The 26,749-nt window shown below is 43.8% G+C and overlaps 4 protein-coding genes across 6 annotated transcripts in view; 1 reads left to right on the forward strand and 3 right to left on the reverse strand.

The window, feature by feature from the left end:
• ralgps2 (Ral GEF with PH domain and SH3 binding motif 2) overlaps positions 1 to 8,497 on the reverse strand; it is a 66,550-nt gene extending 58,053 nt beyond the window's left edge. For all 3 annotated transcript variants that reach the window (XM_041040384.1, XM_041040385.1, XM_041040383.1), the window contains exon 1: positions 8,376 to 8,497. The gene's annotated coding sequence lies outside the window, so the exon portion shown is untranslated. The remainder of the gene's footprint in view (positions 1 to 8,375) is intronic.
• Positions 8,498 to 9,040: 543 nt separating this feature from the next.
• On the reverse strand, positions 9,041 to 10,967 carry LOC121183347 (cytochrome c oxidase assembly factor 7). Its single transcript, XM_041040388.1, has 3 exons — positions 10,579 to 10,967; positions 10,310 to 10,450; positions 9,041 to 9,782 (listed from the first exon to the last, which is right to left on the reverse strand). Exons 1-3 carry the CDS (start codon positions 10,682 to 10,684, stop codon positions 9,337 to 9,339), a joined length of 693 nt encoding a protein of 230 aa, XP_040896322.1. The 5' UTR covers positions 10,685 to 10,967; the 3' UTR covers positions 9,041 to 9,336.
• A 71-nt stretch (positions 10,968 to 11,038) lies between these two features.
• On the forward strand, positions 11,039 to 20,063 carry zyg11 (zyg-11 homolog (C. elegans)). Its single transcript, XM_041040382.1, has 18 exons — positions 11,039 to 11,522; positions 11,666 to 11,831; positions 12,082 to 12,293; positions 12,402 to 12,719; positions 12,854 to 12,967; positions 13,058 to 13,174; positions 13,255 to 13,395; positions 13,681 to 13,857; positions 15,539 to 15,603; positions 15,827 to 15,926; positions 16,031 to 16,081; positions 16,178 to 16,339; positions 16,515 to 16,562; positions 16,664 to 16,861; positions 16,963 to 17,015; positions 17,486 to 17,583; positions 17,709 to 17,909; positions 17,994 to 20,063. The coding sequence occupies exons 1-17, from the start codon at positions 11,493 to 11,495 to the stop codon at positions 17,897 to 17,899; spliced, it is 2,241 nt and encodes a 746-aa protein (XP_040896316.1). The 5' UTR covers positions 11,039 to 11,492; the 3' UTR covers positions 17,900 to 17,909; positions 17,994 to 20,063.
• On the reverse strand, positions 20,055 to 24,631 carry echdc2 (enoyl CoA hydratase domain containing 2). Its single transcript, XM_041040387.1, has 11 exons — positions 24,310 to 24,631; positions 23,843 to 23,910; positions 23,667 to 23,754; positions 23,490 to 23,576; positions 23,294 to 23,386; positions 22,150 to 22,206; positions 21,981 to 22,043; positions 21,756 to 21,880; positions 20,789 to 20,839; positions 20,663 to 20,710; positions 20,055 to 20,426 (listed from the first exon to the last, which is right to left on the reverse strand). Exons 1-11 carry the CDS (start codon positions 24,614 to 24,616, stop codon positions 20,349 to 20,351), a joined length of 1,065 nt encoding a protein of 354 aa, XP_040896321.1. The 5' UTR covers positions 24,617 to 24,631; the 3' UTR covers positions 20,055 to 20,348.
• Between the last annotated feature and the right edge of the window lie 2,118 nt (positions 24,632 to 26,749).

Here is a 26,749-nt window from a genome sequence, read left to right on the forward strand (position 1 = left end):
AGACTCTGTAGTATCTTTAAAAGCAAACATGTTGTAGGCTAGCTATTGTTAGTCTTACATCCTGTGTGTGAATATGTGGTCTGCGGTGTTAGGTTTTAAGTAAGAGGGAGAGAGCTTCAGATTTGAATATAGCCCTGAGTTTCTGTGTTGACTTTTTTTTTTCAGTATTTAGTTATAAGACTAGTTTTGATCCAGAACTCATGTCACTTTGAACCTGCTTAACTGAGCGAGACTGAGGTAACAGGCCTCCCATTTAGTCTAACACGTGCTCACTCACACACATCCACACACAGTGCTGCACGCGTGACTTCCCCTAACATGGCATTGCCCTGTCTCCAGGGCCTGATAAAATGGCCAATTACAACTTGAAACACAAAGGGAGCGCTACTGAGAGGGAAAGCGGAGGGAGGACTGACTGTTACAGGGACAAGAGGAAGAACAAGAGTGTGATCAAAGTGTGTCCAACACTTGTGTTCAGTGTAAGAACAAGAATGCATACACACAGACACACACATACACACAGTTGTTTGCTCTGAGAGTTCACTAGGTCAGGGGTCACATGGGAGAATAAAACATGACACCCACACACTCAGAGGCCAAGGGAAAAAAACAAGAGGGATACAGGAGGAGAAAAAGCAGAAAAACGTTGCCGGATCTCTGCAGAAAATAAAAGTGGACCTATCTAACTTCATGGCAGGGAACGAAAGAACGAGGCTGAAAAACCAACAAGAGAGGCAAAGACAAAAAAGAGCAAAGAGAAACAACAACACAATGTGATGAAAGCAGGGACAGATTTTGCCTAATCTGGCCATGGCTGCTTCTCTTACTAATATGGCAAGTACTGACTATTCCCATCTGATAGCAGCTATGAAAGATTGATTCTTTCATCTTTCTCTCACATCGCAGAACAATGTTAGGCTGTGTGCTTATTCCAGTATGTGTGTGTGTGTGTGCTTGTGTGTTTGTGTGTGTGTGTGAGAGCGGGAGGGAAACCAAGCCTTCATCCAATGGAAGAGGAGCAACAGCTGAGACGGGAGAAACAGCTGTATCTCTTCAACGCCTGCGCTGCTGCCCCCCTCCCCCCCTTCTCCCTCATCCCCTCTCTCCCTGAACGAGCCCCTCACACCCCCTTTTCTGATCCTCCTCTCCCACAGAGCTGCATGGCCAGGGGCTACGCTGTCTGTGCGCACACAGACACACAAATTACAATATAAGCGTCCGAGTTGCACAGACACCACTGTATTGAGCCTCCATTCTCCTCTCAGAGGACAAGTACAGACAGGATGTATGTGCTACTAAACATTCATCTATTGACTAAAAATAGGAAAGACATTGTTTCCAGCGGCAATGTCGCCCTCCCTCCTCTCTTCCCAAACCCTTCCAACCCTCCCAGCTTTATCAGATTCTGACTATGACACAAAAGGAAGCCAGATAAAGATTCAGGTTATCCATTCAAATACAAACCAGAATCAAACATAGGCCTGTCCTTCAAGTCTTTCTAGGTACTTGACGTTTTGTCAGTTGCCGGTGATTTACACGCACCGAGCATGGATGACGCAGTAATAATAGTCACAGAATTTAGCCATACAAAGTGTAAACAGAGCTGTCGGAGTTAAACATATTTAAATATTCATAAATGCTTATTTACACCTAGATAAAATACCTTTGCTTTAGCAGAAAGTATAAAAACTCCAAATATTACGTGTGGCAGGGGAAACAAATTAATTCATAAAAGTTTTATAAACGCTAGCTTGTGAGGGAGGATGTAACACAATACTATAAGGTTAAAAAAGAAAAGCACACTCATTTTTACTTTATTTGCCAAATGAAATTAACTTTTTCTATAATTATTACTGCATCTGAGCTGTGTTAAGTACAATCTGTGCTACTTCTGTAACTGCCTTGTTTGGACTAAGCAAAGGCTGTAAGGTCAGATGACATTTACATTGAAAATAGTGTGAATGAAATGAATGAAAACCCGGTTTGACAGCTGGTGATTTTAAGCGTGGAACTGCGGGCATGTGAGTGCAAGTCTCTGTCTGCATGTTGAGACCAAACCTGTGGGAAACCCGACAAAGGCGACAGGAAACAGGTTGTCTCGGTCACACACAAATCTAAAAGGAGCCTCTGAGATGACACAGAAAAAACACATCTGCTTACAAAGTGAATCATCAACCTCATTCATCAAAGAGATGCTGGACAATTAAAAAGGAAGGCAAAGAGTAGAGCAGGTGAGGTGAGGTGAAAGCCTTATATTCAGTGTTCTTAAGGCCAAAAAGCCCACTGTGTATCTGACACTGAAGTCTGATGCGGAGGAACGAGTGGACCCTACAAAAGAAAATGCTGGGAGAAGAAGAAAACAAAAGGAGGAGAGAGAAGGGGATTCGTGTTTGTCTGTATCTGATCTATTGTCTTTGGCAAGGTTCAGGACCAAGTTCATAAGTTTCCATGACATAGCCAAGGCTCAGCTCTCAGTTTAGTTCCCAAGCCAAAACACTCAGAGCTTTAGACAGACAGATTAGGCTGTGTTGTGAGACCACAGAGACTGATACAGACTGGTGGATCAGAACAATATAAGAGGGAAGTGGAAGGGTGCGGCATCTGTCTGTTTACATTCAACTGGGACACTGGGGGGGGATTATGACCTGGTCCTCATTCGGTATCTGTAGAACAAAAACTGCCAAAATAGTCCTGACGCCCATTTTACTCAAAACACCTAAGCACACACACACACTGGTCCAGTGTAGTAATAGCAGGAATCATACAACTTACAGCTAGGGCATATTTTAAATGCTGTTGAATGCAATCGTCTTGGCGAGTTTATGACTGGAAACATACCCAGTTGCTAGTTACTTAATTGGCACAACCAGTTAAAACTAATGCAATACAACAAATCTCCTAGAAATCGCCATTTAAAGCAGACCACCTATACCTTGCTTTGTATTCCGCATTTAGTCCTCAAATGAAACTTATCCTAGCGAGAATGTTCAGAATATGCAGGGAAAAAGGCCACATGACACAGGAGGCAAAGGGCAAGCCTGAAAGTGTCAGGTGGAACAAGACCCTCATAGCTAGCATTCTGCATGCCTTTACTACAAACGTGTCCCTGAACTCACCTTTGGCCCACAACTTCATGACCCCTAACACCTACAACCTGACTCACCAATCCTGGCTAACAACCATCAGCTGGGTGAGCTGAGGGGATGTTAAAGTCTTAAAATACATGGTTTAAAAAAAAAAAAAGAAAAGAAAAAACCCACATGCAAATGCACACAGATGAATAGACATGCACGTTAACCATGCAGGCAGTGGACAAGCAGGAATTAAAGTAAAGCCAGTTAGCTGAGACACTGCCACTTTGTCTTGAACGAGCATAATAAACAGCCAAACAACAACCTGCTCCGTCCACAGAGCCATGTTTCAACTTCGATAGTATCTGTTTAGGGTCAGAGGGAGTGAATGCTGGATCTCACAGACAAAGCTTTATGAGAAGAGCTAAGTTTGCATATAACTGAAGTATTAAAAGCCTCACTAAAAATAGTAGAGGCTTGTGCGGCGGCCCTGATTTATCCAACAGGTTTTACTGTCATTGAGCACACAGGCACTTTACATTTGTACTCCCTGTTCTTTACATCTGGTCTTACCAGATAAGATTCCAACACTCAACGGTTAACTGAAATATAACGAGGCAATGTTTTGCCTGGACTGACATTTCGGCACTAGCTGCAACTACATGACAACATACACAAACACACCCGGGGGGGGGGGTTCCCTCAATTTTTGGACTCGCCAAACTAATGCTGAATTCAACTAATGTTTTTGTAAACAGTAGTTTACGTTATTCTGCAGTGTGGATAGTAGTTACAGTGAAAGAGCAATTATGACTGATAAGGTCAGAAGAGATCTACCGCTTCAGATCAGTTACGCCTCAGCACAGTTCCATACAAGCATGACCTGTTTACAAGAAGGACTCGATATCAAATCTAAATACTACTTGAATAACCAGTCTGTGTCCCTTGCAACATGTATCAAAAACTGTCATATATGAAAAGGCGTATCAGAATATTCCTGAATAACAAACATTACAGAGCAGTGGTTCATGTGCATCTTGTTTATGTTCTGCCATACTGATGTACTGGAGACATTTGGCTCATTTTATGTTTAAAGCATCTATTCTTTAAGTTAGGATTCTAAAAGAAGTATCACTTTGGTACTGGTGCTGAAAGGCAGATACCATATTGGCACCAGCGCTCCCAAATGATAGCCAAACATATTTATTTACAACTCAAAAAGACACGAAGAGGAAGGAGGAAGTGGAGGCTTGGGGTTTGGTGAAGGTAGTGACGCGTGAGGGATACTGCCTGATAATTAAACAGAATGAAACTTAGGCAGACATGACATGACTAAAATAGCATCAGGCCCCACTCACAACAACAAAGCAAAGTGAAAAAGAAACTGAGAGTAAAGCAACACAAAAGAGAAGCAAGGAACTAGAGATGAAAGAGGGGTAAAGGAGACAAAGTTGTGGCGCAGTCCACTCGCTGTGAAGCCCTTCATGTGTGAGCCACTCCCATCAGTGGTTAAATTCATGGCTAAAATGTCCTCAAAGCTCCAGGCCTCCTGCCGCCGCTCAGCCCATTGTGGCGTGTTTTTAGCAGGGTTTGTGTCTCTGTGCGAGAGGGAGATTCAGCCATCAGTCACAAGTGACCCTCTGTGTACAGTCTCTGTTTCAACACTGTTTGCGTCCGACTGCTCTCGGTGGCGTCTACTTCCCCTACACAAGAGCTGTGATTACAACACAGCAGGAACCACATGGCAAACACACTCATAACAATAAAATGAGACAGTTTTGCGCCGCTTCCTCAAATGTTGCTCTGCGAATAACAAAAAAACATTGCTCAATCTACGCACTGAAGCTGTGCTTGCCGATGAGATTGCTGAAGTTAGAACTAAGACCTGATTTATCCCCGTCTTTTATCTCCTTCTCACACATACAGTCACGCACACGGTCTGCTAGTCAGGTGCTCGTCAAGCTCACATCCGCAACACTCACTTCAACCAACTGCCAACAACATTAGAAACACCTCATATATACAAAGTCTTTATCAAACACACGAATGTACGCAGTATTATTATCAGTGTTTCAAAACAGCTTGTCAAGTGTAGGTCCGTTTTATATCGCTCGCAGTAGTATTAGAGATGGCTTTTTGGACTCGGTACCAAAACCTGAGCAGAAAATAAACACAGATAACTAAGATAACTAGCCTTGCATTAATTCATGTAGCGACTGAGCAAAGTCTGGGAAGGCATCGGAGGAAGAGTGTGACGACATGTGACTTCACAGTTCCATCTGTGCTGCATGGATGTGCCAGACACACGCATAAAGTTACCCTGGCAACTGAGCTACAGCAGTGATTGGAGGTCACACAGAGAAAAGGCTTGATGTAGACCCGAACACCTCTAGAATATGTATAGGATCCAGAGGGAGGCTACAGCCTGACTGCTTCCAGGAATTTTACATGAACTGTGTGGTGAACATGATGTAATGCAGAGCAGGGAAACATAACCTGAGAAACACCAAGGGCTGAACCTGATGACGCATAAGCCCTACAGTGTTTTATCCCTTTCTCTTATAAACACACAGCTCTGATTCTGAGAGGGGAGTCTCATTTCACACACACAGATGTAATCTCTAACTAATCACATTTGCAGGCCTTGGACGGAGCAACTACACCACAGTGCTGAACAGATGGGCCCACGTACATGAGGCATCTCTGGGATTAGCCTGGCCCGGATGGCGGAGGTGGTATGTAGAGTTACCGAGGGACAGTTTAAAAAAAAAGTCGTTGGTCCTGAAATGACTGTGAGGGGAGTCTTATCCAAGCAGGTGTAATTATTCTGAGATGGAAAAACTGGATTTGCGTCTATGAATATATGGGATCTGCATGATTCTCTTCCTCTAAATACAACATGACCACATGTTTCAAAGAAGAACTGTTGGCTTACATCTTTGAAAAGACAAAGCATTTAGCTGTAGATGATTATGTGCTACACACAAAGCAGAGTAATTAAAAATAAAAACAGTACTCTAACCAATTGAGTTCAGCAAAACCTCCAGGTGCTCAAATTGTTTCTGTTGTTCAAGCAACAATTATGCCATGTGACGTTTTTGTTTACACTCAGGAAGAGAAACGAAGAACAGGATAAATCCTAAAATACACACTGACAATTCAATGCAGCATTTGCAAATAGGCATACAGATGGGACTTGTGTTGCTTAAGACCCACAGTGCAAAGCTGCATGCTGGACAGAATACTGAATCAACCATATTTTATTGGATTAAAACCTAAGCCCTAGTACTAAGACTACTTGGGTAAATGTTTCAGAGGCACCCTTTACACCCACTGACCGGTATCCTGCAGACTGAACTCTGGCTGATAATTTATAGCAACTCAGAGCATTCTCTTGGTTCAGCCTGAATATGATGAAGCAAAAACCAAAAGGAATTCCAAACAGATTTCTTCTCTGACATATGGACGACTAAGGACCTCCGGCATTTGGAAAGAATTAGGTTTCATCTCCTATTTTGGGCCGTGTAGTATTACTGTAGTATTATCTAACCACTTAAACAATACTCAGAACTGGTATGACTGCAAGCGTGAACAGTACCTAATGAATAAATAAATTCTGCATCTATTTAACTATCAAAGAAAATTGCTAAAGCCAAATGAGACCGTTTAGAGCCTTTTCTGCATAACACGACACCACAGTACTGTAAAGGCACGCCAGTCATGAGTCTGAACCGGTGACCTCTGGGTCATATGTTAAGTGTTGAGAACAGCAGCTCCACACAGCCATACTAAATATCGATATGGAACATTCCTCAGAGCCCTTTAAAATGGGGTGAGAGAGGCGAACAACAGCAACGTCACACAGGGACATTGACAAAGGGGGTGTTAGATGGGAGGTTTGAGCAGAGGGAGGCTTTGTTTAAGAGAAAAGGCGGACTAATAGTGAAGAGGGCGTGAATTCAGCGTAAATTAATTCTGCTTGACAGCTAACAGAACTAGCTCACTCACTCCTGTGCGAGTAGGCTAGGACTGTAATCTACAAACAACATGCCAGTGCAAATCTATAGATACTCCTAGTACACAACTTAACTGTAACTGTGGCCACTGTTACCAGATGATTGTCACGGATTCGTTTGACAGGAAAAGGTCAACATAGCTTAATTTCAGCTCTGATAAAACAACTAAGGTACATCCTAAATTCTTTTTGAACCATGGCATGTATCTGGCATAGACTTACAAGAAACAGACGCCTAATTGAAGACTATTACTCATTTAAACTGATATTATTGATCCACAAATTAGATTACATTTATGGAGGTAAATGGTTATCAAGTAGAATAGCTTGTTGAGTGTGTGGGAGTCTTACTTAAGAAATACCTACTAGCTGAACTTGGAAGGATCCTCTCTTTCTCATGATCTGAAAGTTTCCTTCATTTTAATGATTTCTGGCCATAGGGCTCGAAAATTGCTGGTTAGCAGAATTTAAAAAAAAAACACCCTCACGATTCGTCTTTTGTGCCTCTTCTGCAACCAAGACATGCTATGGTTGAGACAAGATAGACTATGACTGTACTCAGTATTGTTCGTGGGTGAACCCACGCCACACCCAAAGCACTCCCCGGAGGGTAACTGTGCAGGGGGTTCACCGCCAATGAGCTATCCAGAGTAGAGCGTCTGCGGTGGGGTATGACTGCTAAATGAGCGCTGCTGGGGCTAACTGCAAAACTGGGTCGACATAAAGTCCCCCGTCACCCTAAACAGAAGCAAGCTGTGGTAGCGACTGCAGTAAACAAAGTAAGACTGCAGCGGAGGAATCACAAAACGCCAACTAACTGACTCTCCTCACTCTTTCCTCAAAGGTTTCCACATTAGCACGTCTAACTCTGGCTAGCTTGAATCGTTAGCTCGGTTAGGGAGCGCATGATTTATTACTAGCATTATATCAAACTCCTCGGCGCTGCTTCTTGGTGTGCGGCGGGGCGGACTGTATCTTCACGTGGAGGAGGATGTAGAAATAATGGCTAAAATAAACCACTGCACCCAGCTACAGCGTTACAAAAACCCGGACCAGACCGTGCGTACAGCTTATCGTTCCTCTCACATCTCCCCACCTCTTGGTGGATGGCGATATACTTTGATAAGGGAGCATCCCGCACATAAAAACAAACACACCCAAGCCATTCGTGGGGCTTAACGTTACGTTAGCTAGCTACATCGACGGCTGCTGGGGAGGAGGAAGGCGGGGGGGTCTAAATGATGTCGCAAACGACCACAAACTTTGCCTCATATGGTTCAGTAACTCACCGGAGTGCGCCGTTTTCTTCTTTCTTCTCCTGGTATTCCAGCGGGTACATCAGAAAGACAGCGAGACAGCTAACAGTTTCTAGGCTAACGCTCAGGACACGACGATGCGCCTCCTCGCAACAGCTGTCCTCTGTTTTGAATGAGGGCTGAGGAGACGCACGGCTAACGGGCGGAGCTTCCAGCGAGCGTGCGGACCAGTCCGCCCATCATCCCCAGCCGCCCGGCTTAGTTTAGTCCTTTATATACAGGCGCCTTTTATATGTTTTAACATTATATACAGGTTTCTAATACAGTGCCGGTTCAAATATGGACACATGGGACTCACATACCCCGCCCCCCCCCCGCCTATTGTGATGACCTCAGGTTAAAGCGCCCAGAGATCTGAAAAAGGCGCAAAGTGCATGTCTTTGATTCTGACTCCCTCTTGTGGTCCAACCAGCGTGGTGCCCACAGCAGCTCTTGGGACTGAAACTGTCCAGCATTGTGTACAAGTGATTTCAGGACGAAACCCTACTGTTACTAACTATTCTAACGTCGAAATGATGTTTTTATTACACAGTTTTAATTACATTTTGCTCATCACCGACCATCTTTAAACTTTGAGCTTGTGCCTAAACAATTGTATACCAAAAAAAAAAAAAACACAGACAAAAGCAGAATTAATAACCAACTACTGTATGTGAATCATTCATTTTATTGCTTTTACATTTCTTGCACACATTTGCCCAAAACCTATCAATACAAACAGTCAAGTGGTTGCTGCTCCCTGAATTTCACTGTCCACAGAATGTAAATGAGGCACACGTCCATTTGACCATTCTGCTTTACAACTAACAACACATCACCTTCAACCTTTGAACTCCCAGACCTGGTTTTTGCTTGTGCAAACACAAACAACCTGACTGAACACCACATGTGCAGACAAACCAAAACTATGATAAAATAATCAATTATGCCACATTCACTCCCCAAACTTGAGCTGCCTTTTCTTCTCTAAACCATGCAGCTCCCTCGCTCGATTCTTCAGCTCCTCTGCTTTCTTCTCATCCTTTTCTGTACCATCCCCCAGTTTGTACATGCGACTGGCATTGGCACAGCCCCACACATGTCCCAGCTCACAAGCCCTGTTAGCGTACTTCAGAGCTAGAGTCATATCTGGCGCCAGCCCTTTGGAATTTCCCTCAATGAATAAAGCACTGAGGTTAAAGCACGAAGGAGCAAAGCCACCAGCACAGGCCTTCTCATAGTACTGCCGAGCTGTTGCAGGGTCAGATTCTCCTTCCATAGTTCGTCCGTCATGGGCTAAGAGACCAACGTTATGGCAGGCATCTATAGACTTCTTTCCTCCAGCGTTGCAGGAGCGCATAAAGCAGGAGTAGGCTGTTTTCAGACACTCTGTCACTCCACCTGGTGGAAAGATTTAGGAGATTGTCTTTATGCAGTGATCTTTATCTTAACGCAGAGAAGTAATGTAGAAAAAAGAGGTATTCAAATCCCCCCCTTACCTAGAAGTGCAGCAGTCAAAATTTTTATATAAGTAGTACACTACTACAGTTTTAGTATCCAAAACTAAAAGAACTCATTTAAAACATTTATTCAACTACTGATGTGTTCACATGTAAACAATCGTGTCATTGGTACATTAACATTAGTAACTTCATTACACTCACAGAGAAGCAGATTATAAAGTACATTGTGCCTTTCTTAATGTACTCATGTATTTACTCAATATGTTCTATGTATTGCTGTATTGATTAGTATCAATCCCACACATACAATCAAAATACACAAAAAGTATCACATCAATACTTTATGATGTTTCAAGCCCTGATGAGTTCATGAAATTATCTTTTAAATTTGAGAACGTTTAGAATTTTGTCCCAAAGACCAGAAAGGGAAAACAAGGAAAGCAATAAGCCACATTGCTGGTGTACCTTTTCCTGTGACATGGTAAGCCCCCAGTTTATAGCAGCTCTCCCCATGTCCGTTTGTTTCACAGTTATGTTTGAGCACCTGTGCTGCAGATTCATAGTTTTTCTTCACCCCTTCCATGTAGTCCGCGAGCCTTTGGCACCCTAAGGAAAACATGTCAGAAGGGTTGACGATGAGGCATACACAACTAAAACAAATCAAACATTCCGTTTCCATAGTTAGCTGGATGAGTTTCAGCACCACTGATCTGTGAACAGCGCTGCTATGTTACCTTCAGGATCCTTCTCTTTGTAGCACTGGAAGCTGTACTCCACTCCCAGGTTGTCCAAAAACTGCTTAACTTCATTTTCGTCTTCAAAGTTTATAAGTCCAGCCATATTTCAGCTAGCACCTCTGCCTTTTAACGTTGAAATAATCACATGTATTGATGGCTTAGCTCCCACCACATCCACTGCCACTGGTGACCTTGGAGACCGAGTAAATGAGCGGTTACAAAAGCGTTTCCTTAAAATTAAAATCGCAATAAAGATGGCTGCCGTTAATTGTAAAGTTGCTATAAAGTTGTTATACAACCTTACTACGATTACTCAAATAATAGGTTTCTCTTGAAAACCAAAGAAGAACGTGTCCATGTGTGTCTGTGTTCCTGGTTTCATAATCCTCCTCAACCGGCTTCCGTAGTCCAGCCCCCCTCGCTAATGTACTTCCAGTGCTATGACCTTTATTTACGGTCCGTCTCGTCAAAAATAGACCCGAGTGCTCGCCGTGAAAACTATACCCCCCCCCCCCCCCCCCCCACCCGACTCCTTAATTCTAGACCTTCGGTCGCTGCAGTGATTAGTCGGTATCTTTTAAACATGAATCCCGCTACAATAGACGGCTGTCGACGTGTTTGCACGGAGAGCGATTTCCCACAACGGAGGCGACAACAAGTGAGCTAGCTAGCTGGTTCGCCGCTAACGCTGTTCGGTGACAGATTAGCAAACGCCAGGCTCCCGGACAGGTGAACACTGCAGTCTGAAGCGGCTAAAAACGGAGCCGCCCGACGGCTAACAAGATAAGCGGTAGTTTTTCGTGGTGAACAAGACACCAGTCTCGATTGCATAAGCTAAAACTAGAGCGAGGTTTGTTTTTGTTTTTTGTTTTGTTTTGGGTTTTGTTTTTTTTTTGCTCTTTTTTAAAGCTATGACCATGGCCTGTAGTTTCCTAAACACGGTAAGTTTCGTTTTTTCTTTCAGTTAATTTGTGTGATGTGTTTTTATGTGCTCTTGTTATCATTTGGGGGAAAAAAACGCCTATGAACAAATTTTATTAACTAAACGCATCAACATGAGCAAAGATCCTCTTTTTGTTTTCAGGACGAGGCGTCTCCAGCGGCTCTGACAGACCTGTGTCTGACCTATGTGAGCCAGAATCTGGAGTGTTTCTGTGTGAAGCGCCCTGACGGCTCCCTGTGCTTCAGAGAGGCTGTACTCTTCCCACAGGAGTTAGCAGACCAGCTGCTGGCCAAGATGGCCACTGAAGGTAAACCTGGACCTCGAAAGACACTGCTGAACCTGAGCCATCACCTCGAAAATAAAAATTCTTAACTTGTACTCATCTCTTGATTGACTTTAGACAGCTTCTGTGCCTCTGTATCATAAGGGGAAAATGTGTGCCAGTTAAACCAAAACCTTGTCCTAGGTAAACAGAGGCACTATTGTGCAAAGCTCAGTTCTGCTCAGTACTTCATGGGTTTAAAGATGAACTTTAACACAAGTCCGTTATGCTACAGGTCTGCTGAATGACAGCACAGTGGGTGTGTTTCGGAACTGCGAATACCTGCGGCTGAGACGAGCCTGCATCCGTACAGCGCGCATCTCTGCTGAGGCCTTCCAGAAAGCTCTCTGTCCTCACAGACTGTTGGAGCTGGATGCTGCCAGGGTTAATGCAGACCTCACTATTCATGATATTCTTCAGGGACTGGCTACCAACAAGTACTGTCAGGTAAAGTGAGAGTATGTTTTTAAGTAAGTTGTGTTAGTTAAACGCCCTTTTCTCACTCAATGCTAAAACAATAACCTGTTATTTTGTTTTTTCTCAAACACCCCATAGGAGTCCCTCCAGCGACTAAGCTTAACAGGTCTCACCATGTCCTCTCTGGAGGAACCAATCCGTTATCGTTTCAGCTCCCTCCAGGGCCTCCGCTCGCTCTCTCTAGCCAATGTAGACTTCTATGACTCTGGGCTAGTCGACGTGTGTTCCCTGCCTCGACTGGAGAGCCTCGATCTCTCCAACACCTCAGTCACCAACCTCAGTCCACTGCTAGGCCTGAAGGAGCGGCTGCGTTCACTAACACTGCACCAGCTGAAGAGGCTGGAGATGAGCACTGCTCAGCTGCTGGGGGTCATACGTCAGTTGGATGTACTGCAGGTTAGTGAAAGGGTAGAGGAGCTTAGTGTGGCACTGTTTACTATGCTTTGAGGAGAACGGTATTTCTGTGATTTCACAAGCCATGTTTGTTTGTGTGTGTGTGTTTGGGATGTTGTGAAACCCTGACTATGCAGCACCTGGACATCAGTGATGATAAGCAGTTTACCTCTGATGTGGCTCGTCAGCTGCTTGGACAGCCGGGGATCCTGCCTGCTCTCGTTTCCCTGGATGTGTCCGGGAGGAAACAGGTGTGTGTTTTGCACTGATCTATGAGTATTGTAAAAAGAGCATACAGGTATAAGTCAAGTTGTCATTTCCTATGTGTGCGATTGTTATAGGTTACAGATGCAGCTGTTAAAGCATTTGTTAAGGAGAGACCAGGGATGACCTTTGTGGGACTTCTGGCCACAGATGCTGGCTTCTCTGATTTCCTTTCTGGAGAAGGAAATCTAAAGGTAGTGTAAATATTTACATGAACGCTGATGTCTGCGTATATAGATATAGGTTTGCTAAACTATCTTTTGCATGTGGACAGGTAACAGGCGAAGCTAACGAGACCCAGATCTGTGAGGCACTGCGTCGCTACAGTGAGAGGGAAGGCTTTGTGAGAGAAGCTCTGTTTCATCTGTTCAGCCTGACCCATGTCATGGAGAAACCACGGCCTGACATCCTTAAGGTGAACTGACAATTAAGTATTGATTTTCTTGCTTCATCTCTAAGAAAAAACAATGTAGGTTATGACAAGTTGACAAGTTGTCAGGGCATTAAGACAAGTTACAAGTTTTTATCATGCCTAAGCAATGGTAATAATGTTAGATCTTAACCACATATGTAGTTGGTGCAATGTCAGCCACATTGCCTCCTCCAGTGTATTATGTCAAAGCCCTGCACAGTCCAAATATGCAAAACTCAAGTTCCTCATCAGTCTCACTTAACACAATATTACTTCCTTTTTTTCTAGCTGGTGGTTTTGGGTATGAAGAATCACCCTGCCACTCTGAATGTCCAGCTGGCAGCAAGTGCCTGTGTGTTCAACCTGACCAAACAGGACCTGGCAACGGGGATGCCAGTTCGACTGCTGAGCACCGTCACTCAGCTCTTACTGGAGGCCATGAGGACTTTCCCCAACCACCAACAGGTAGTTTTATGGTTGCACTGCTGTCTTGGTGGCACACATCATCCATGTCATATCAGTCACAATAAACAAAAACAGTTTGTCAAAGCAACGACGACTGCATTTAGCAGGTCCCTTTCACCTGATACGGTTTACTAGAAGAGGGAGCTTTGAGGGAAAAAAGGGAATTTGATTGTCCATTGGAAACTTATTCCCATGGATGAAATATGACAAGTGTTTTTTGTGGTCACTGGATAATAAAACATAAATAAAATGATAATAATGATAATGTTAAAACTACAATTCCCCCCATGAGCACTTTCGTGTTTACATTACAGATTATTTTTAGTCAGTTCTTTTCCTCCTATACGTTTCTGCCATCTGTGTATATATTCTTCTTTCCCAGTCTGAACTTATTTGTGCACATGAATAAATTTCAGACATAAGACGAATTTAAATGAACCCGATAGGTCTAGTGACGGGGGGGGGGGGGCCTGCAGGTCATGGTGAGACTCACTATTAGTTGGGAAACACTCGAGAGATGACAAATATGTGTGCAATCTGAATTGTGACAACCTGAAAATTCTGATGTGTTGGTGGGGAATTTCCACAACCAAAAAAGCAGGTTCCCCTTTTCGGTGCGTCATGGACTGACTGAGTGTAAGTTGTTCAGCCAGCTCAGTGTTGGACTTCTTCCAATGCCTTGGCACAAATTGTTTCTGTTATGTTATCAGGAGGCATTTACGGGCAGTACATCCAACTTAGCACCTTTGTCACTAGATTTACCAACTTTTCAGACTTCTTAGGCCATTTTTTTTCCAAAGGTCCTAGCAGAAAATCTAGCAAGTTTTTGGACAATTCTTAGCTACTTTGTCTAGAACAGGGTCTCCAGTTTTGCTCCATTAATGCGAGATTGGTACAAACATGTACATGAAAACAGCTTTATTGGGAATTCGGCTGAATTAAATTACTGTATGTGTGAGCTCAGAGAGTAGGAGAGAAGTAAAGTAAAGAAGAGGTAATGGTAAAGGCTGAAGCCTTCAGCTCTCCGTCATTGCATCAAATATGATGCAGTGACGTCATGAATGTGCTAATTATCGTTTTACATTATCTAGTGACAGTGACTTTCCGAGCAGGCTTTACCTACTTCCCATTGAAAGTAGTTGTTTACAGAAGTTCCACAACAGTTTTCAATTATGTCCTCAATTTCATACATTCATCATATACGGTCCAGCCATGTATTAGGTTTTGACCTAGTCTTGTTGTTTTGGAGATAAAAGTGTAGCAAATAGCAAATGTAGTGGTGCAGTGGTTAGCACTGTCGCCACACAGCAAGATGGTTCTGGGCTCGAACCAGCTGACAAGGTGCAGTTTATGTGAAATGGCTCCTCTAAATCGCCCGTAATTGCCCTGTGATAGACTGGCGACCCGTCCAGGATGGGAGCGTACAGCTAATGGATGGATGGATAATTATACTATTTGAAATTGTAAGTATTGTTGTTTTGATATTTAATTTAAGCAATCTGGAAGCAGTTGCATAAAGGGGGCACAAAAAGAAGAGCACACAATGTTAACTCCAAATTCACGCAGTAACACGAGAGAACATGTCTGTGTAAACATTTTGCTGAGCGTGTAGAACACACAGAAATCGTGTAGCGTTGTTCAGGTTCTGCACTGATGCCCACTTTGGTTCCTGTGTCTACAGCTGCAGAAGAACTGCCTGCTGTCCCTGTGCAGTGACCGCATTTTGCAGGAGGTTCCATTCAACAGGTGTGAAATGCATATTTTACAGTGGTATTTTAAGTTCATTTTAACATATAGGTATGTATATGTATATGGTGTGCCCTTAAAATGGGTACTGAGTTATTTAAAAAGGACTAAATATATAAAAGATCAAAGCAAAGGAGGAATCGTGATTGGTCATAATGTAAACGCTTCTCTATGAAAGCTATTTACAGTTGGCAATGTTTTGCTCTGTCTTTCTGTTTTAAAGGTTTGAAGCTGCCAAACTAGTGATGCAGTGGCTCTGCAACCACGAAGACCAAAACATGCAGAGGATGGCTGTGGCTATCATTTCCATCCTGGCTGCTAAGGTTCATTACATGTTGTGATGATGTATTAATATCGTGTGTGCTGCTGGTCATGCATGCTTTGGACATTCGTGGGGCTTAAACCTTTTAATGTTTGCTTTTTCAAGCTGTCCACAGAACAGACGGCTCAGCTGGGAGCAGAGCTGTTCATAGTGAAGGTAAGATGCTCATCTCAGCTGTGTTGTCTTCCACCGTTGCTGGTTTACCAAAAAAAGGCAAATTTTCCTCTCAAATATTCGCTGTCTGCCCCGCAGCAACTGCTCCACATTGTGCGTCAGAAGGCCACTCAGGGCTTGGTGGATGCCACCCTCAAATTTACACTGAGCGCACTCTGGAACCTCACCGATGAGTCGCCTACAACGTGCCGCCATTTTATTGAGAACCAGGGGCTGGACCTGTTTATTAAAGTTCTAGAGGTACACAGAGATGTCAACATGTACATGTAAAATAAACAAAATTGCTTAGAGAAGATTAATATGCCAGCTACCATACCATCACACTTAATCATGTGTTGCTCTGTGGGGCGGGCTGACTCACTGTTGTTTTGTTTCCATGACCCCCCCTCCTCCTCTCCCACCACACTCTCGGCAGTCCTTTCCCAATGAGTCTTCTATTCAGCAGAAGGTTCTGGGTTTGCTGGTGAGTTTAGTCCTCTGTTACTACCCTTTAGAAAAACTGACTGTTGAATAAATTTACAATATTAAGACATTATTATTCAGCTTTCACCTTTTGTCGTGTAGAACAACATAGCGGAGGTCGGGGAGCTGCACGGAGAGCTGATGGTGCAGGGGTTTCTGGACCACATCAGCACTCTGCTGCACAGCCCAGAGGTGGAGGTCAGCTACTTTGCAGCAGGCATCCTTGCACATCTGACGTCACGAGGAGAGGAGGCCTGGACGCTCAGTCCCGATCTTCGATCCTCGCTGCTGGAGCAGCTGGTAGGAACGAGCGACACTACTCATAACTAATGAACATGAACACTGTATGCAGTTGTATTGAAAAGTTGGTTTGAGATTTATACATTTGTGTGTATCTCTAGCACGCTGTCATTATGAAGTGGCCCACACCTGAGTGTGAAATGGTGGCCTACAGGTGAGCAGCAGCTTCTCTATAATAATGAAACAGAAAGAACACAGTTACATAAAGGCAAGTAGGCCCATACCTCACTCAGAATTTTATCTTTAGAGGCTTATTCAGCAGGTGAAAATGACAATTTGAACATTTATAACCTAGAAACCTAAAAATTATGGAAGGATCTATAGCCTAGATTTATATCAAAGGTGTATTACCTATGGTTTATTTTGGGAAATGGGCCGTACAGGTTGTTATTAGAATGTTCAACGTGCACCTGAGCTTTTTTTCTTCTTTTTTTGCTGAGACTCGACTTATTAAACTTTATAGCTCAAGTGATAGGATGACAATTTTAAGATACCTCTGAGAGATGAGTTCAAAAGATCCAATTGTAGAAGATGCCTTGAAAACCATATAAAGGAATAAATCCTGTGGACACTCACATACATGTAGCATACATATGTGACATATCATATTCTCTCATTCTGTAGGTCATTTAACCCCTTCTTTCCCCTGCTGGAGTGCTTTCACACCCCTGGCGTCCAGCTGTGGGCAGCATGGGCCATGCAGCATGTCTGCAGCAAGAACGGTGAGACACAGATGCATGCACGTACTGTACGAAACCAAGAGTTGTGTTTTGTTGCGTTCAGCCTGTCACTGACTCACCTCCCCAAACCGCTCACAGACTTGTGTGTTTAACCATTGTGTCTGCAGCCGCTCGCTACTGCAGCATGTTGTTGGAGGAGGGCGGCCTGCAGCAGCTGGAGCACGTTCACGCACACCCACAGACCCACAGAGATGTCAAACTGCTGGCCACGAGCATTCTGGAGAGCCTGCAGCGCCACAGAGCCCGCACCGGCCAGCCCGTACACACACTCACAAGTCGCCGCCCACCACCACAATAACCTCACCGAGGTAAAGACACACACTACTGGTCATTTTCATGTCGGTCTCACACTGCCTGGGGATTTTTCATTCCCTCACATTTTTTTCTTTCAGAAAATAAAGCTCCCTGACCAGGAGGAGGACATTAAAATGGGTCGCACCACCACTAAGGGGATTTTGTATGTGTGCGTGCGTGTCTGTGGTATGCATATCTCACGCACAAACACACTTTATCAGGAACTCCTAGAAAGTCGACATTAAAGGACAGAGACTACGCAATTCTTTGCACACACACACACTAACCTTATTTATTTTCTTTGTGTTTGTTTCCAAACAAGAGTATTTCTATGTGCTAATGTTGTGATTTAAAAAAAAAAAATTTTAATTATGATAAACTGTTGGGTCAGTTAAGATCAAATTCTCAACGCAAGGTTTGTATCCGCTCTTGTTAGTGTGACTTGGACATCATGAGGATTTTCGTACCAAAAACATGTCAGTGCACACATACAAACCTCGGACGTCCACGTGAGAGTCGTCACTCTCCAGCCCCTGTATGTCACTGAGGGCTCAGGTTGTCTGAATTGGTTGGTTAGCTCATTAAATATACGCATGACGCTGCTGTGAGCTCAAGCATGCTGGAGTTTGTCTGAATGCTTGTACTGTTCATTTTAGGAATGCCTGCTTGTTTGTTTATAGCAGTGTTCTGTTCACTGAAACCCACGCCTCTGGGTCTGCAATACTACTGTTGCTCTCCTCTTCATTTAGTCTTTTATCAGCTAATGCCTTTGATTCGATATGACAGGACACTTGCCGAGGGTGTGTTCAGTGGGTTCAAATGTTCCAGACATTACAGATGAAAACCTAAATTATAGAGAAGATATATTTCTTTAAGAAACAACAGTGCTCTTTCTCTTCTAAACATTTTGGCAGCCCTGAGTCAGTCGTGTCAACGGCAAAGCCGGCAGTGCTGTAAATCAGAAAACCTAAAGTAGGATTCACGTGGTTAGTTGAAATTATAGAGTACTACAGTCAGTTACGTCTGGTTAAGTGCAAATGTCCTTTCTGGACACAAATGGCAATAATGATGCGGTCAGTATCAGTCATGATGGGTGTACAATTGTGTGTTAAGTCACAGCTGTTTTCTCTTTGAGAATATATTGTATATATTGGTATGTTTGCTGTGCTTCCTACCACGTCCAGGTGTCTTAAAGACAGAGACAGCACTTCGCTATGAGCATGTGTGTATGTACATCTGTACCAGTATCAGCTTCTTAAGGAGTGTATGTATAATGTACATAATAGAAAATGCGGGAGAAATAGTCATTATTAAGGACTGGTTGAATTGGTTGCATGGAAATTATTCTATTCTATATTCCATTTTTTTTTGTCTTTTTCAGTTTATCTGATTGAGACACTCCTGTAGAATAAATAAGGGGAAAATGGAGAGGAGACACTTGTTTACCCAGGAGTGAGTAGGGGCTGTTGCTGGAAATATTCAAGGGTATTTCTCTTATCTGAAACCACTTGTGTGACATTAGTACCTTCCAGGGTGCCATTTTACCAGGTACACCTCTGCTGTCTAGAGAAGTCACCATGTGCTGTAACAGCTGACCCTGACGCCCACATTCTCCTTGCTTAATAACGTTACCATTTTCTATGCAATCAAAAGCAATGTTAATTTTTACAAACACCTTCTACAACCATGATGACACTTTAAAAAGCAACAGCGTCCCAAGACTTGTATGGAAAATGTGTCCGTTAATGGAAATAAATAGAAAACTTTCAGCTACAAATGGTACTCGAAAATGGGCGTTAGCAAAACACACATCACCTCATCTGCTCTGTGAATTATGGCCTTGTTTTCTGTTAGTTAGCTGTTGTATGAGCTTGCAAATTATGCATGCATTTCAACACGGACAAAGAGCAGCAGATGACACAGAACCTGTTTTTGCTCTTTTCTGTTGCTCCTTCTGATATATTGGATTGTTTAGTTGAGCCCCTGAAGATCTCCCTGGATGAAAGCCAGTTTGTTTTTGTTTTTTTTTTTCAAACAAGGAATTTAATACAGATGGAAAATGCAAAAAGTAGAGATACTGTACGTCTGCCATGACTGTGCCATGTTGCTGCTAGGAGTCGCGTTTTCAAGTTTGGAAAAATAAAGAATGTACATTCCCATAAACTGGAGATGACACTTGTTGTGCCTTTTTATTCAGTCACTTCCAAAGATGGTGCTCCTATCACCAAGGAATGTGTGACTAAAAAAAAGCAAGAACAGCCAACAGAAAACTCTTACACATATTACACTGCTACAAATCACCTTTTGTCAGATTAATCCTGACTGTCACACTACTCCACCTGACCATAACTAATGTATTGACACTGCACACAGTCAATTGTCCATCAGACACGAGGTTACAGAGCGCTGTGTGCATGTCTGTGGGAGAGAAAAATTCAGTAACTCAGAAGCGTCTACTCCCCAGTGTACCGCGGAGGTCTCTTCTCTATGAAGGCAGCCATACCCTCCTTTCTGTCCCGCGTGGGGATGACCTGAAAAGAGAGGGCAAGGGTTACAGCAGCGCAGATGATGATGTGACTGCAGGCAGCCTCAGAGGGTTTAGACTTGAGCATCAGAGCTGAATCCAAATAAATTCTGTTCAGAGCTTATACTGATTTTTTTTTTTTTTTTTAATTTTATGTTTTTACGGGCACCAACACATTGGACTGAGCTAAAGTCTTTGGTTAATGGTCGTCTGAGTATTTTGAGTAAACACTGAAAGTCTTACCCGAGCATAGCACATCCTCTCTATAGCCATTGCTGAACCGATGTCAACCTGGAAGAGACTGATTTCAGTCGCTATGGCCACTGATGGAAAATAATGAGAAAACATGATTTATGAGTCACTGTGTACCTCAACGCCTCTGTTCATTGCTTCTTTTGCCATCCGCACAGCGATAGGAGCCTGGGCAACAGAAAGGAAACACAACACAGTCGGAGGGTGATAGGTTTGATATGAGGTCCTGTTCAGACTAATAAATAAAAGCAACTAATAACAAAAGTTAAAAAAAAATAACAATGTACCATACATGCAAAGCACAGCGAATATAACCTCAAAACATAAAATACTGAAATCTGTACAGCACATGCATGAAATGTAGTGTAATAAACCATGAGCCAGGCAAATAACAAAAAAAAAAAAAACTCTTTCATTTAATGAGCTGCTGCTTTCGACTATTTGACCATAATCACAGATTTGCGTCTCACAAACACAAATAAGTTGCAGTCAAACAAATGGCGATGGAATTTTTCTTCTAAAGCTACGACTAAAGTTTCACTCAGCTGTTTCTCGTGTGTATAACACGCAGTTAATCAGTTACATGTATTCTGCAACATTAAACATTTACATAATTTATATGTTGCCAAACTTATTTGCTTATTACCTCCTGCATCCTTTTTTACTTTCATTCCATGCAAACTCCTGCCACTCATTCAACCCACACCAACACGAGCATGTCTGTGACTGTGTGTGTGTGTGTGTGTGCTGAGCTATTTGTGGTCCATTTCTCCACTTGACTGCCACTCCGGCCCTGCCCGACTGCAGGCATCTGAACTGGAGTGAAAGAAATATGGAACGACAGAAGCCTGGAGAGAGGGAAAAGAGGAGGGGGAGGGAGAGAGGGGAAGGTGGGAAGAAAACACCAGGAAGAGAGGAGGGCAGAATGAAAAGAGGAGGACAAGAAAGCAGGAGAAACGAGAAGAGGTTGTTTCAGAGAAGAAGAGGTAAGAGAGCTGGTGGCTGCCTGAAGGAGGAGGAGGAGGAGGGATGCATCAGTATCTGAGCTGTGGCAGAATGAAAAAGTGTGTGTTTGTATTCTAACCTGTGGCAGTATCTCTCTGGCCAGGCTGAGTGCCTCTCTGTAGGCAGCGTCTCCTGTCTGGTTCTGTTCTACAGCTCTGTTTACAAGCCCCATCTCCAGAGCTGTCTGCCCTCCCACACGCTTACCTGATAACAGACAGACAGCGAGAGTGTGATACACGAAACCCTCGCCGAACGATAAGCTTCCTGCGCCCACAGCAAGGTGTCAGCGTTTGTGTAATACCACCTGTGAAGATGAGCTCTTTGGCCAGAGTGATGCCGACCATCCTCGGCAGCCGCTGACTGCCCCCTGCAGGACAAACCACTTCAAGGTCAACTTCTCGTGGCTGCTTTGTCTCTCTGCTAAGACACTCAGTACAGTGCGAGGTCATTTTTGTGACCTCTGTCCGTCTTACCCGCCCCTGGGAGCAGCCCCCGTGTCGTCTCAATCAGGCCCATCTGTGCCGAATACGCTGAAACACACACATACAGAGGACAGTTGAAGGTCTGAGCTGCTCAGCTATGCCATTAAGCTAGGGCGGGCATAAAGTCTGACTGATGGCTCTGTCAGAGCAACAGACGCAAACACCTGCTCACCTAGCTCATCAGCTCTCAGCCAATCAGTGAACTGCCGCGCCTAATATGACCAATCACATCTAGATGCAGCTGCATGAACAGCTGGGCAGATGTGTCTGGCTTCACCAGCCATCATTGCTCCCTGAGCTCATCAGTGGATTGGGTGAAATGGGTGAAAAACTTCTCAGGAACAACAACAGATGTGTTTTAGCCTCAACACTGTGTTTTTATAACAGATTTAAACTAATTTGATATAATTGAAAAGCTTAACTCCTTAACATCCAGTTTCGACCTCTGATAGCTGCACCATTCCAGGCAATGGAAATAGCGTCAGGTTTTACATATTCCTTTTAAATTCAATGTGAGTTTGTAATGACAGACCACTCCTTGTTAAGGATGAGAGACACTCCCATTTTTGTGCAATGATAATAATCTATCCCAAATAAAAAGGTTACTTTTTATTTGGGAATATAAAATACCCATAAAAAGGGAATATAAGCCCTGTAGTGGTATCTTTTGTGTGGAAAACACATCGAAGCCATAACTAGTATGAAAGTTTGAACCACTTCTGTGTCAACAAACACAGGATAATTTGTTAAGGCTGCATGAAGTTCTTACTAAACTCAAAATTTGACTGAAGTCAGAAAAAACAAACATAATTTTGTGTCTCTGAATGTTAATTAATCTTATGTCAGCACACCCAGGTTGAGAGCGACTGTCCGAATCTACACTGATAGGGATGAGGGAGTTGTCAGTCGAGAGGAATGGCCCTCAGTGGATGTTCCTGTCCTCCACCGTCCTGTTTGGAGTCAACCACTGATCTAACATGACTGGATCTGTGACAGCTGTGAAGAGAATATGACATCCCCTCTCCAACTCCATTAATGTCACCCGAAGTTAGAGAGAAGAATGTAAAATCTATCCAAGTGTGATGCAGACTCATCCAGCTCAGGGTTGATAGGTGAAGGTTCGGCAGTGACTCACCAGCGGTGCGGAGGTCACAGGCCAAGGCTAGCTCCAGTCCACCTCCCAGGGCGACGCCATCCATGGCTGCGATGGTTGGCATGGGCAACAATGCTACAAAGGCATCACAACAAAGAGAGGGATGTTCACAACTCCTATTTAAAGTGAAACAAAGGTGAGACTAATCATTCAACTATCTGTCTATTCTCGTTCCTACCTATCTGAGTCATGAGGGAACGCAGGCCGTGAACAAACAGATCAGACTCAGTGTTGTTCATCAGAGCTCTCTCTTTCAGGTCTGCACCTGTGTATATGTGTATACACATGGTTTAGACAGGCTTTGATCAAATATGTAGATGCCTGGCAGGTTTGAGATGTTTCAGCGGACACTCACCAGCACAGAAAACCTTCGGTACTAAGCTCCTGAAGATAACCACACGCACTGATGAGTCACTGGACAGAGTGGACACCAGCTCCCTCATCTGCACTCACAGGACACAGTGCCTCAGTCGGTCTGGTGTGTGTGCATGTGTGTGTGTGTGTGCTTGTGTGATGGAGAAGTCTGCTCACCTGTGACACAAACACGTGGCCCAGAGCGTTTCTTGCATTATGTCGGCACATCAACACCTCCACTATCCCTGAGAAAAAGGAAGAAACATGAAGAGACAGCTAGATAATCATTTTCACTGTTTTGGATCAATTGACTGCTATTATTAATGATTTCACTGCTTCTTGTTTCCTTCTCTGTACACAGTTGTAAGAAATTGTTTAAAATTACAGGTTATAGAACAGATTCCTAGTATTTATATTATATCCTGATGTCAAATAATTTACCCAGAGACAAGTTAACCCACCCCCGGTCATTTTAATAATATTCCAGAAATGCCATCACCTGTGGAAATATGACCTGTTCTTCAACAAGTAAGCAAGTGCAGACATTTGACAGGAGGTATATGCTTTATGCTTAAGATAAAAGGTGCCGGTCAGTATTTCTTTGTGTGTTAATAATGGTGGGTAACAATACGGTGCGTCCCTACCCTGGTCTCCCTCTTCTAGCCGCTTTAAATGCACCTCCACGGAATCTGCAGCCTCTGTGTGCTGCCTGCGGCTGTGTGCGCGACTGTACGCCGTTAAAGGGCGACCGTCGCCGGCCAGCATTCGCTCTCCGTCGCGGTGAATCGAATGGGCGGTTCGGTTGTGCGTTCCGCGCAGAAATGCAGCCATGCACCGCCACGATGAGCACCTCGGCCCGGCTACCCTGCGAAGGAGCGTTGTCATGCTGGCCGATCGTTTACAGTGCAGTTTCCAGAAGTGGGAAGACTGCTCAGCAAAGTTGTAGGACATTTACAGGAAGTTTAGAGCGGGTTTCTTCCTGTAAGAGGAGGGACTTGGTTGTTCCTATGTGCTGAGTGACAGACAGGTTCATACAAGGTTGTACACAACAATAATATTGAACCCAAGGGGGGAGTTGTAGGTTTCAGCAGTGAGGATCACTTCCGCGTTCAAAAAGCTGCAGTTCTTCGGCTGACGCTGGGGGCTGGCTCCAGAAGTGAGCAATTCTCCATTGTCCCTCATGTTAAAATAGCCAACTTTACAGCCATATATATTTAAAATTCTTACATTAAATTTAGTTTTAAAATTCTTACATCAAATTAGGCCGTGGTTACGTTGAGTGACAGCCCCATAGACAGGCACTGGCAGTTAGCTCTTTGCTAAAGCATCGGCCTCCTACCTCCAGCGGTTGACAGGTGCTGCAGTGTCCGTGTTTGTTTGCCAATGTTTGGATAGGTTTTTGTGACAATATGGCTTGTAGTGTAGACTATACTAACCGACCGTCGAAGGAGTCTGTGTTGCAGTTTTTTCGGTAAGTAAATTTCTCACTATTTTACCTGGATGTTTGCACTAATTAGCATGTATTAGCGTATTTAGCCGCTGGCTTATGACTTAATTGCTGCTGATACAGATAGAGGACCGGAGCAGCTAATGTCAGGAACGCTGTTGCGGTGTGTTCCGTGCTCTCAGAGTCCGTTTATTGCGGGAACACTAGGCTACACTTTTATTTCGACTCATTTTTCTGTTTAAAAAGTCCGACATTGCATGGACAGAGCAGCTCCGTCTGTAAGCGGCTGCTGCTGTTTGTGTGCTACTGTAACTGTAAGCAGATAGTGGGTGGAGGCAGCGGTGAAAGCCGGTAAATATTTAATAATATAAACCTCTCTATCTGAAACAGTCATGTTTAAAACACAGCAGCAACATTGTGATCTCTGTTGTATGCTGTGTGTCGCGGTTACGTGGGGTCGAGGTAGTCGGGTCGGACTCGGGGACTGTGGATGTAGCTGCGTGTAGCTGCCGCTTAGCTGATTAGCCTTAGGCTAGCTCGGTTACTCCGAGCTAAGCAGCCGGGTTCTCGGCCGGCTGACCCGTAGAGTAACCGCGTCTTCGTCAAATATGGAAAGTACACTCCCACTAAAATCCAAGATGGCGCAGCTCAAATGCCCATGGTTTGGTCACAAACGTCCATGTTTTATACAGTCTATTGTTGAACCTGAAGTCTTGAAGTGACTTGACTGAAGTGATAGTATTTTTTATAAAAGGGGAAATTTTGAACTACTCAATCCCAGTCACTATTTCACTCAGCAAGACTCAAAGTGAAAATTTTGCATCTGTGAAAGTTTTATTTTTACTTCCTCAGTCTACTCCTCCTCTCCTCTACACACACACACACACACACAAACACACACACTGTCCTCCAGCCTGCTGCCCCTGTCTCTGGAGTGTCCAGTCCAGTCTTTGGCCAGACAAAGCAGGTTGTTGAGGTAAGGTTTTCCGTCAGGCTGCCCGTGTCTAGCCTGATCATGCATTATTGAGCAAGTCTTTACAGGTTATGCAATTACACAGTCAGACAGTGGGTCTGATAGCACAACAGTCTGGGACCCAGGACTGTGTTTGTGTGTCTCTGTGCATGTGACCCAGACTATTTATGAAATATTACAAAGTTATTTGAGCTTTCATGTACTTCAGATTACATTTATATTGATCAGGTTACTTTCCCTCTGTCACAGCAAGCACATTTTTATTGTCCATTTTTATTGCTGCCTGGCTTTGTTTGCTCTCCTTAATGAATGTGGATACAAATGACTCTGGGCAGTGAATCATATTCATTTGTAAATGAGACGTGAATGTATCATTAGTGCAGCGTGTAGGTGGCTGTGTGTGCTCCAGGGCGTCGGGTCAGCAGGGTGGGCAGAATGAAGTGGATAAAGTGAAACCGAAACTATAACCATAACAGCACAGATGCACATTAATCACATTTTGCTCATGTAAATGTGACCTCTGATCAGAGAGTTAATGGATAGAGTGGAGAGAAAGAAGAGAAGACCCGACAGGTAAAATGAGAGATGTGTTAAATTTAAATGTTAAGGTCTGTAGGTTCTGTTGCAGCGGAGTGAAATGTCAGATGGGGGATTTGGAGGGGAA

Source organism: Toxotes jaculatrix, chromosome 6 (assembly GCF_017976425.1).
Source record: "Toxotes jaculatrix isolate fToxJac2 chromosome 6, fToxJac2.pri, whole genome shotgun sequence".
Classification (NCBI taxonomy): domain Eukaryota; kingdom Metazoa; phylum Chordata; class Actinopteri; family Toxotidae; genus Toxotes; species Toxotes jaculatrix.